The sequence below is a fragment of the Triticum aestivum genome, chromosome 4B (genome assembly GCF_018294505.1).
Source record: "Triticum aestivum cultivar Chinese Spring chromosome 4B, IWGSC CS RefSeq v2.1, whole genome shotgun sequence".
NCBI lineage: Eukaryota > Viridiplantae > Streptophyta > Magnoliopsida > Poales > Poaceae > Triticum > Triticum aestivum.
The window spans coordinates 606,329,471-606,341,693 of record NC_057804.1 but is presented as its reverse complement, the minus strand read 5'-3'; the positions used below and the strand labels follow the sequence as shown (position 1 = coordinate 606,341,693).

Below are 12,223 nucleotides of genomic sequence, written 5' to 3'. Positions count from 1 at the left end.
GCGAAGGTAGGAGACTGACGCTCGTTGGCTTCGTTACAAGAATGCCAAGGTGCTCCGGCTCAACATCAAGCAACCGGAATGCAAAGCGGCGGCGGCAGGAGAAGCGTCACAGCGAGGTGAAGCAGCGGAATGCAAACAGAATGCAACCGTGTGCCACGGCGATGTGGATACGTGCGAGGAGAAGCGTCGCCAGGGCTGGGGCTGTTGGAGGAGCGCCGAGATGTGGTACACGGATGTGAATACGTGTATTTAAGAATCAAACGGAAAGCAGCGATGTGGATACGTGCATTTAAGAATCAACCGGACGGAATGCAAACGGAATGCAACCGTGCGCCACAGCGAGGTGAAGCAGAAGACGAAGGAGGCGGCTGTGTGCGCCACAGCGAGGAGAAGCGTCGTCGGGGCTGGGGCCGTTAGAGCAACTCTAGCCCATGCTCTGTATCCACGGCCTCAAAATTTATGGAGAGGCGAGGTGCATGACGCTCCAGAACTGCAACTTCCATATTTCTTTCACCTCGTGGAACCAACTTGTAAGTGTGATACTCTTTTTTTTTCTTTGTGTTCTCAGAGGAGGAAGGCGCTCGTTCCAAATTGGACTCGTCTCGCCCGAGTCGTCCTCGTCGTCACATGTGTCCACAATGTGGTGGCCGCAGCCCCGCCTCTCCTCGGAGTTTGGCGCCAATGGCGCACGCATGGCATAATATCAAGGCCTCGGCGGGGGATGTGGCATGGAGGGAGAGCAGCGGGAAGACAAGGCCTCGGCGGGGGATGTGGCATGGAGGGAGAGCAGCAGGAAGACGAAGGATGCGGCTGTGTGCGCCACGGCGAGGAGAAGCGTCGTCAAGGCTGGGGCTGTTGGAGGAGCGCCGAGATGGAGGTGGCGCATCACTAACCCGTGAGTGGAAGGCGTCGCGAGTCAGGGGGGGAAGGGGAGCGGGGAAAATGTGATTCCCCATTTAACTTTTCTGTTCTCTAAAAGTTGGATTTCTAAAATACTAGTAAAACTTGGCATTTTCTGATGTTGGATTTTTTTTAGGTTCCAAATTCTAGAATTTTGAATTCCTTTCCAGAAGTTTAACACTTCAAATGCTTTGAATTTTTTTAAAATTTTGAATTTCTGAAAGCTAGGGATGCTGCAATTTATGAAAGCATAAAAAAAAGGAAGGTCTGACAAAGCCTTGGCTATCTGATCTAAAAGAGGGAGGTTACACATTGTTTCTCTAGCAGGAAACCGCCAATTAACATTGGCCCACACGCAGATATCTCAAAATTGCGCTGTGCTCATGACAGCATGGAATGAACGCGATAACCCAGTGTGGTGCGTATACGCTACAACAGTTGAGTAAAAACAGACAGATCCATGATCAGCTATGTACAGACGGCTTGGGTTTCTTCTTTTTCCTTTTCTCGCCGCCATCCGACCTATCCGACCGCTTCGACTGCTCCTGCCTGATCTCCATGAGCTTCGCCTTGGCGTCCCGGAACGGCGCATCTGATCTCATCGTCAACAGTTCCTGAAAGACGGCGTGCGTGCAATAAATCCCTCAGAAGTCAAGGCCTGGTCATGCTAAAGTGTTAAAAAGATGAAGATGGCATCTTACCTTTATATGATCCATCGCGGCGAGATTGAAACCTATGGTATCCTTGCAGTCCTGGAGGATGTGAAAATCAAATAAGGGTGTGCTCTAGGATTGTTAAAAGAAGTGATTGCGAGTTATTTACCTTAACTCTACCGTAAAGAATATACTTCAGTTCTGTCAGTATGGATCTTGCAGCTGGTGTAGTAGTTAACTGGTTGTGATGCGTTTGAAGCAGCACAAGGCAAACCCTACAGACAAGCTCAACCTGCAAGGTTACGAAGAGATCAGGGTGTGTGCATATCAAGTTATTGAGTGAAATCTGCAGCAGGTTGGGCAACCTTCAGGCAGCAAATCAGCAACCAATACCATGTCTAAAAAGCCTAAAACTTAGCAAGCGTGCACTACACAAATCAAACTTAGGTTATGTGTGTCCTGGATACAACTCCAAGAGGACAGCATGAATATCATATAGAGTTATAATCAACAGAAATAGAACGCATATTTGATGCGGAAATGTGAGGATCCGATATGAAGGATGCAAAGGAATTTTGCAAGTTAATACTCCCTCCGTCCCATAATGTAAGACGTTTTTTGATACTAGTGTAGTGTCAAAAAACATCTTATATTATGGGACGGAGGGAGTACATCACTAGGATTAAATATCAAAGTATCAATATCAGTGTACCTTCAAAGGGATCAGAGACCACTCCTTCAAGTAAGCCATAAGCTTTAGTGCATCTGAGAATGGCAATGACTGCTCAATGGTAAAAAAGAAAACACAAATATGTTATCAAGTGACAAATGATTGTATGCAAAAAAAAATCAATTTGCCTAGTGACACATCATGAGAACTGAATTCCTAACTGAAGAAGCTCATCATGAAAAAACAGAGCTCTGACTAGAAGGCACATCATGAGAACTGAATTCCTAACTGAAGAAGCTCATCATGAAAATTCAGAGCTCTAAGCCTCTAACTGGAAGACACTCGACTGAACTATGATGCACAAGTGGCGATATCTTTTCTGTATTTTTTAATATTCAACTTTGATCTCAACAAGATAACAAACACACAAGCAAGGATCAGAAGGGGAAGCTTTCTTACATGAAGGTCATGCATACTATATTAGTATATACAGGTCTACTTCACAATGAACAAATGATGTGGACTCAAAAGGCTGTAGCCCATCATGAATTTGGGCAAGATAAATTTAAAAAATGGCAATCCATAACAAAATAACAAAAATCTTACCAGAAGGGCTTGTTCCAAGTCATTTGGGCGGACACTTGACACTGCATTCAGAACATATTCTGATGGTGAATGCCCTTGCATTATAACATTAGGCTTAGATTTAGTGCCCTCCCCATTGTTTTGCGACTCCTGAAAATCATAAAATATACAGCTGGCATTAATGCCCATTTGGTAAATTTAATGTTTGTTAATGCACACGAACACTACCTGCTGCTCATTAAGACGTTTTTCTTCTTCCTCGGCAGTGTCAAGTGCGTCAATAATTGCATCAGTAGCAGTTACTGTCTCTTTTGTTTTCTTACCGGGAACACCCACAGAACCCTCATCAGGAGCATCATCTTTCTGCCCATATCTATCTTCAACCGCATTGTCTAAATCAGCCTCAAAAGTTTCCTCCAATCTTTTCTCCCTCTCTTCCTGCAAATTTTGGTGGATGTGGGGAGGGGAGTCTAGATTTAGAAGACAAATCTCTGGGGTGATATATAAAATTACAGACACAAGCAAATACTCAACATTGAAACTTCATTCAAACCAATTCAAAGAATACCTCAATGAAAAGTTGTTCTTCGGTACGATCCCAACGCCGAATAGAACGATCGTGGGAGCCTGTTACGATAAAATCACCACGACTGCTAATCGCAAGGCACCAAACTTCAGCATGGTGACCTTCAAGTGTTAACAAAAGCTCAAATTTATCAGCATCCCAATACTTCACAGTACGATCTTTCCCCACGCTGAACATGTAATGAGTTTTAGGAACAAACTTAACATCCATGACACTGCAAGTGAGAAAAAAAAACATGTAAGGGTTCTGCCACTATTCAGAGCATAAGATAAAACAAAAAGACGAGAAAGGACCTGTCTGTGTGGGCAAATATAGATTTATGGCAGTCACCAAAATCCATACCCCAAATCTTCAGATTTTTGTCTGCGGAACCAGTAACTATTAGAGCTCCATCGGATGATATGTCCATGCAGAGGACTGGAAGCTTGTGCCCGTAAAGTGAAAGACAAAACTTTAGTGTGTCCAGAAAGAAGACCTGCATAAAATATGAAATATTAGGGAAAGCAATGATTGAAGCCAGACTTGTTTCTAGATCGCTTTTCCATTGCTACAATTTTGCAGGATGCCAATTAGCATCTCAGGGAAATCATGACAAGTTGAGTACTTAACATTTTGCAGCTCAGAACTGGTCTGAGCATTTGACTAGGTAACAACTGCATTAGGAGTAGTATCTAGCTTGCAACTATAATAAACCACTCATAATTCTACAAATCCAAAGCAAATTTAACTGTTCAGGTACAATGGTTGACATGAACACCTAGCAAATAGCATGTGTCCCGTATCTTTCTTTTAGCTGATTGTGCTCTAAATATCGCGAAGTTAGCAAGAGAGTATGTTTCAATAATATTTCTTGTCAACTCAAAAAAAAGTCATTTATATTTCCTTTCTTTACACATGTCAGCAGAAATGATTGTCAGTGAAACAAATACAAAGATAGCTATCCATGCTTTATGTTTAAAAACTAGTGTTACAAAGTAATATTAGAAGAGAACGACAGATCACCTCATACAAGCACAGAAAGGTTTGGCTCAAATGAATTAGCAAAATGAAAAGCACAAGTAAACAGATATTCACTAATGTGTATGTCGACTTGATACTGTGCACTCCAACTATCAGACATGTGGTTAAAATACATTGATTCTAAGAGGTGATGCTGAATTTCTTCTGTGCGTGAGGAAGGGGGTTGGAGGGGGGATCCAAAGCTCAAGACATGATCATAATAATGAGTATAAGAATACAACCTTCACTGTGCAATCCAAAAGAGCAACAGCAATATGCTTCCCAGTTGGACCAATGGACACTGCAAGGACATCATCATTCATTTTCAAGGTTCTCACATTTGTTACACTCAGATGCTTTGTGTCCTGGAACAAAGGAATAACATTGTAAACATTTGCAGATAAATTTTAATCCCAATTTCGAACACAAGAATTTCATAGGACACATTTCAATCCACAAGCCTTTTAGCAGAGCAGTTTTGAGATACAGAAGTATTCTTGGAAACACACAAATATTTTGAGAGTGCTATACAAATAACGAATAGTACTTGAGACACAGAAGCCTGGACTTATTTAATTCATGGTTAGAACTACAGACACCAACGGTATCGACATGAAAAACAGATGGGACGAGCAGCCACATGATTTTACATACTAGCAGCTAAATTAGGAAATTAGTAATGACATATCTTCATGTGGACGACTGATTTCATAAAACTGGTGGTAAAAAAGATATAAAAATAAGAGAAAATCATGAAATATCAAAATGTTATTCAGTGCACAATTACTTCGATAGACAACATAAATAATAGACAGAAGACTCACCGAATCAGATTTCTGCACTAACTGGTATTCCCAGAACTTGACATCATGATCAGCACTTCCAGTGACAAAACCCCGTGCATTAACAGTTCCATCATCATCTGGAATGAGTACAATCGATCGTATGGAACCAGCATGAGCTTCGATTACATCAATTGAGTTCCCACTATTAATATCAATAATCTCCAAGGTACCAGTCTTTGTACCGATAAGGCCATACCGATTCCCAGGAACAAATGCACTGCACAACCCATATCCAGAGTCAACAGTCCGAAGACAGTCACCTGTACTAGGATTCCAGATCTTAACAGCATTGTGACTAGTTGACATCAGGAGGTTGTCCTCTGAGTTAAGCGCAAGACTCCTGATGTCAGAACGATGCCCATGTATCTCAACTGAGTACATCTTAGACACCTTCTCGCTATCCACCGAGTATGTCTCAAGCACGTTATTGTTCAGAGACAAAGACAAGGTCGCAAGGCAGCCTTTTGGTGGATTGCTTGGAGAAAATGCAAGAGAGCAAATTTTCTTGCTGGTCCGCAAGACTTGGAGTAGCTTAAATACATCAGTGACCACAACAGTGGGATTCTGAGAGTCTTGAGCTGGCGAAGGATCTATAACGCTACCATTCCCTTCCGCTGCCGCAGCTTTCGCTGAAGCCTTCTCCTTCTTCCTGTGCAGCCGCCTCTTGGCCTTCCGTGTCGCCTCTGTTTCATCAAGAATCCGATAGATGTCAGCAGTTTTCCCTGCCACCTGGCATGCCACAAGACTGCCGTCCTTATTGAACCTAATGGTCTGAATTCTTTCTTTGCTCTGCCTCGGAATCTCGCCAAACAGCTTGAGTGCATCCCATTTGTTCCAGTCTTCACCCTCTTCAGCTGATTGCCTGATTCTAAACACCCGGAGCTCTGGATCGGCAGAGCCAGACACCAAAAACTTCTCGCTAGGATCAACATCCATCGACCATATCTCGCTGTGGTGGCCTCCTACAATTTGAAGGCAATGCTGTGTATCGAGGTCCCAGACCCGGATAAACTTGTCCTTGGAGCAGGTCACCAGCTTCTTACCCGAATCCAGGAACAGTAAATCAGTTACCTACAGCAAGTGATCCCCAAATTAACATTACTGGGCTACATCGACGAATGGAGTCACAGAGAGGCCTGAAACCATATCCAAACCTGATCACGGTGGCCACGGAGTCGGAAGAGGCCGGCCTGTGCAACGACGTCCCAGAGGATGACATCGCAGTCCTTGCTGCCGGAGGCGAGGACAGCGCCAGAGGGAGCGAAGCGTAGGGCGGAAGCAGCAGAGCGGTGGCCGTGGAGCGTCGCCTCGCAGGCGCCGGTCTCGGCGTCCCACAGCCTGATGCTCCCATCGGCATGGCCACTCGCAACCTGAGCAAACCAACACCGCAACAAAATCAGGCCAGCTCATTCAGAAACGTGGTAAGCAGGAAAGGGGGCGGATTTCAGGCGAGGCGGGAGAGGGGGGACGGTCAGCGGCAGCGGTATTACCGAGGAAGCGGAGGCGGAAGCAGCGGCAGGGGAGGAGGCGACGCAGGAGACGGCGAGGGAGGCGGAGGAGGAAGAGGGGGTGAAGGTGGCGGAGGGGAGGCCGCGCTTGAGGTCCCAGGCGGCGAAGCGGTCGAGGGCGGCGGCGAGGAGGCGGCGGCCGGAGGGGTCGTGGACGACGTTGGACTCCGGGGAGGCGACCACGCCGAAGGAGAGCGCCGGTTCGTAGCGGAGGTAGGCCTTCACCATGGCGCCCGGCCGCCGGCGGCGTGGGAGGGGGGAGTGGTTGTGGGGGTTAGGGTTTAGTTGGGGCGCGCAGGAAGATGCGCCCAGGGGGTTTTAAGGGATGTCACCCTTTTAAATTGGACCCCTTAGCTGGCGAACGTTCGCCAAAAGGGTAGCATTTGGGAACGATAGTTTCTTCGGATTGACATGGCAGTTTTCTGTCAGAGAAGGGATTTTCTTTTTTTAAAACTGCTGTTGTTTGATCTCGTCTCAGAACTAAAACTGCCATCGAAAGTGGTTCGTTTGCCATCCCTTACCCACCGAACATCAGCCAGATAAGATTTCCGTTTTAGTTTCGTTTATTTGATGCCCACAAGTTTGTCTTATGTGCATTCGAAATAATTGGGGGAAATTCATTTTATCTTGTGTACTTAAATTTTTTTTGAACATCAGTAACAGACACAAGCGCTCATATACACGCGCATACACTCACCCCTATGAACGCACACATGCACACCCTACCCCTATGAGCACCTCCGAAGGACTGAGCCGGCATATCATCTTGAAATTTACGATAATTGGGGGAAATTCTTTTTATCTTGTGTACTTAATTTTGATTGAAACTTCTGCAAAAGAAACATTGTAGAATTAAATCTTTTTCTTATAGCGAGGGGAAAAAGGTACTTCCTTCGGGTTTTTTTAGTCTGTATATAAAATTTGGTTAAAGAAAGTTTGACAAACTTTGTAATATTAACATCTACTTCCTTCGTTCGGAATTACTTGTCTCGAAAATGGATGTATCTAGAACTAAAATACATCTAGATACATCCATTTCTGCGACAACTAATTCCGAACGGAGGGAGTACAATACTAAGAGCATCTTCAGTTGTTCGCCCCCCGAGGGCTTGAAATATCGCCGCCTGGGGGTGAACCAGCGCTAAAATCAGCGTGGGGGCGATCAGGTTCCCAGCCGCTGCCCCCAGGCGTCGATTTCGGCCCACTTTTGGCGTAAATTTGCCCACTTTTCAGCCCACTTTCAGCGCAAAATTGGCCAATGTCGGCCCATATTTGTCGTGCTTCGGCACAAATTCAACAGAAGCTATTTTTTATCACATAGTTCATCACAGGAAATCAATAGAAATCAAATAGTTCAACAACAAATAGTTCAATACAAATTATATAGTTCAACAAATAAAACTCATATTTCATCACACGTTGAGCTAGGCGTTGCCCTTGAGCCTCCATAGGTGCTCCACCAGATCCTGTTGCAGTTGTTGATGCACCAATGGGTCTCGGAACTCCTCACGCATATTGAGGAAGGCCGTCCAGATTGCCGGTAGGTGATGATCAACTTGGGCAAGAGGACCCTGCATGTAATATGGTTCAGTGTCAAACACTGGTTCTTCCCGCTCGCTCCCAATGATCATGTTGTGCAAGATGACACAGCAAGTCATGATCTCCCACATTTGATCTTTCAACCAGGTCTGAATGGGATACCGGACAACGGCAAATCGAGATTGGAGCACACCAAATGCCCGCTCGACATCCTTCCTGCAAGCCTCCTGAACCTTCGCAAAGTGAGAGTTCTTGCCTCCTGGCACAGGGTTTGAAATAGTCTTCATAAATGTGGACCATCTCAGATAGATGCCATCTGCTAGGTAGTATCCCTTGTTGTAGTGTCGCCTATTAACCTCAAAGTTCATCAGAGGAGAATGACCTTCAACAAGCTTGACAAAGACAGGGGAGCACTGCAGTACGTTGATGTCATTGTTAGTTCCTGGCATACCAAAGAAGGAGTGCAAAATCCAGAGGTTGTGTGTGGCCACTGCCTAAAGTACCACACTGCAACCGCCTTTGGCGCCTTTGTACATCCCCTGCCAAGATACTGGATAGTTTTTCCATTTCCAATGCATGCAGTCCATTTCCAATGCATGCATCCATTTCCAATGTTTTCCGATGTTTCCAATATTTCGCATGCATCCCAGGAAATATTTCCAATGTTTCCAATGCATGCATCCATTTCCAATGTTTTCAATGCATGCATGCAGTCCATTTCCAATGCATGCATCCATTTGTATGACCATTTCCAATGCATGCATCCCAGGAAATCCTCTTGCTGCATTCTGTGCTAGGATCCGAGCAGTGTTTTCAGCATTGGGTGATCGCAAGTATTGCGATCCAAACACTACTGCCACTGCCCTGTAAAACTTGTAGAAACACTCAATGGTCGTGGACTCGGCCGTGCGCCCATAGTATTCAAGTGAATCACCGGGAGCTTCGTATGCAAGCATCGTCATAGTTGTCATGCACTTCTGGAGTGAGGTGAATCCAAGTGTGCTGGTGCAATCCTTCTTGCACTTGAAGTAACTGCCGAACTCCCAGATGGAATTCACAATTCTGAGGAAGAGCTTTCGGCTCATCCAATAACGGCGTTGATATACTTTGTCACCGTGAAGTGGAGCGTCGATGAAGTAGTCGGAGTAGACCAAGCAATAGCCTTCCAGTCGATGCCTCTGCTTCGCCTTGAGTCGGCCAGCGCCGAGCCACCTCGCTGCGGCTTTGCATTGCTCGCGAGTAGGCTGGCCAGGGCGGCGACGACCATGAGATGCTCTTCGTCCTGGGCGTCGGCATCGGCTTCCTCCTCCAGCAGCGTCGCGAGCGCCTCCTCGTCTGAAAGGACATGCGGTGCCCCCATGTGTGGTTTTGGTAATTGATGACACTCTCTATGGACTAATGGTTTCATTGAGTTATATTTGAAGGATTTGTCCATAAGCTCTTCTTGAAGTCCATGTGTTGGTTTCAAGGAGTTTATGAGTTGACCAAGGTGCTATTAGGGTGTGTTTGGTTCGAGAACGAAGTGTAACGGAATGGCATGGTTCCATTCCACCAGAACGGGTCGGTTCCATCTTTATGTTTGGTAGGAGCAATAGCGAGGAATGGAATGATTACATTTCGGTGTTTGGTTTGAGTGATGGAATGGAATGGAATGGAATAAAATTATTCATCTCATTTGATTACACCGATTCACACTGAATTAGATTTTGATAGAAAACTAAACTGAACGTATACTAAATACTTGATTAAGCTGAACGGTGCATTAGACGCTGCAGTGCAGAACAAATCAAAAGTTCAGGTAGCCAAAACTCATCGTTCTGCCAACATCACATGATTGGAAAAATCAATGGATGACGAACGTGACGTGATCATCAGAGGTTGCATCGTAATAACACTAGAGATTGTTGTTGGTCGCTGCCGCTTATAGTTGTTGTTTGCTGCGCCGCTGAGTTGCTGCCTAGTGCCTGTACACTGCCTGTCGCTGCACACTGCCTGATTATTGTTGTTTGCTGCACCACTGAGGTTGCATCATACCTGCACACTGCCTGTCGATGCCCTGCCGGCCACCAGCCCGCACGCCGGCACTGCACCAGAGAGGGATGAGTGAAACCAAAAGAACGATGTGCGCGAACTCGCGGCCACCAAAGATGGACACCTCACATGCGCCCGGCCTCCATGACCGGCACGAGTCATGACGCACGCGGTGGGGCTGCTGGTGGCGGCGCGCGCAAGATTGGGGAGGGGGTGGCGCCGCCGGAGAGGGGGAGACGCGGGAGTGGCTGGCGGCGTCGCAGATCAGATGGGGAGAGAGACTACGGTGTGGCGGCTGGCGGCGCACCGAGGCGGGAGAGACGAGGAAGGGGATGACAGTCGGGGTGGAGGCGTTCTGCGTGGTCCTCTCATTTTCAAGGAACTGCCCGGTTCGGGATAATGAGCGAATATGTCGTTCCTGGGAACTGGTGGGTTCCGGTTCCTACGGCAAGCCAAACGCGAGAATGGTCTCTTGGGATGGGTCCGATCCATTACGTTCCATGCCATTACAGAAAGCAAACACACCCTTAAGGAATTATCCAAAGATTGGTTATGTGAGTGTTAAGCTTATTGCAAGCATGTCTTGAAGAAGAAGATTGTGTAATCATTCATGTTTACCTTCAAGACATCATCCAAAAGAAGAGAGTTGGGAAGATTCAAGGTTTATCAAGACTAAGTCAAGAGTGAATCAAGTTGATCAACTCACAAAACGTAGAAGATGTACCGAGAGGGATCAAGTGATCCCATGGTATGGTAAACATTGTCCATTGTGCTTTGTGTACTAACCCATGGTCTATGTGAGAGTTCTATGTGGGGTTAGGTACGTGTTCATGGGCTTGCGTCAAGAGGAAGATATCACTCAACCCATGGAGGATGACATCAAATCAAGGTTGTGTTGTGCAAGTTCAAGTGGAGCATCACGAGAAATCATGCTTGTAGCTTGCCGTCCATTATGGTGTCAATGGACTTGTGAAGATGTGCCAAAGAGTGGCTCACCCATAGTGAGTATGGGGGAGAAATCAACTAGTCTTCATCGAGCAAACACAATCAAGAAAGGTGGTCCAACTTGAGGGAGTCAAGATCGTCATCATCTAGCTCATGTGGACTTCGTGCAAGGCAAAGATTTTCCCTTGATAGGTTTTATATTTTATCGGTCTCATGGTGATAGTTTGGAGACCGGGTTATAGGATCGATAGTCGTACTATCAAGGGGGGCTCTCAAGTGAGTAGCTTGATCGTATCGTTCATCGAGAGCTCAAACCATTGCATCCTTGCATCATATTTCTTGATTCTTATTTGTTTTGTGTTTTGAGGTTTTAGAGCTTGTGGTTATCTCTATGACAAGCTCTAGTACTTTGAAAACGGATTTCATATGCCTCTTCTATTGCGTTTTCGGTGTTGTAGTTTTTACCGGTCTTATTTGAGAAGGGTTCTCACCATTTTCTATGGGCCTTTTCTAATTTCCTTCTTATTGTTATTTCTATCAATATTGTGTTAGCCCTTGTCGCTATCTTTCCAACAAACTTGGTTTCATCGAATTCGGAGTCCGTTTGCAGAAGTTGTGGTAGTTTTGGTGTTCTGAAAAGGCTGCAGCGGTACTACCTGATATGTCTCCGTTGTATCTATAATTTTTGATTGTTCCATGCCAATATTATTCAACTTTCATATACTTTTGGCAACTTTTTATACTATTTTTGGGACTAACATATTGATCCAGTGCCCAGTGCAAGTTCCTGTTTGTTGCATGTTTTATGTTTCACAGAAAACCCATATCAAACGGAGTCCAAACGGGATAAAAACCAATGGAGAATATTTTTGGAATATTTGTGATATTTGGGAAGAAGAATCAACACGAGATGGTGCCCGAGGGGGCCACGAGGCAGGGGGCGCGCCCCTGACCCTCGTGAG

At 45.6% G+C, this 12,223-nt stretch overlaps 1 protein-coding gene across 1 annotated transcript; it reads right to left on the bottom strand.

Annotated features, from left to right (window-relative positions):
- Positions 1-1,168: 1,168 nt before the first annotated feature.
- Positions 1,169-7,049, bottom strand: LOC123093534 (WD repeat-containing protein 3). Its single transcript, XM_044515518.1, has 12 exons — positions 6,729-7,049; positions 6,393-6,608; positions 5,218-6,309; positions 4,636-4,758; positions 3,688-3,869; positions 3,377-3,608; positions 3,037-3,246; positions 2,830-2,958; positions 2,266-2,334; positions 1,723-1,845; positions 1,602-1,652; positions 1,169-1,514 (listed from the first exon to the last, which is right to left on the bottom strand). The coding sequence occupies exons 1-12, from the start codon at positions 6,972-6,974 to the stop codon at positions 1,365-1,367; spliced, it is 2,823 nt and encodes a 940-aa protein (XP_044371453.1). The 5' UTR covers positions 6,975-7,049; the 3' UTR covers positions 1,169-1,364.
- Between the last annotated feature and the right edge of the window lie 5,174 nt (positions 7,050-12,223).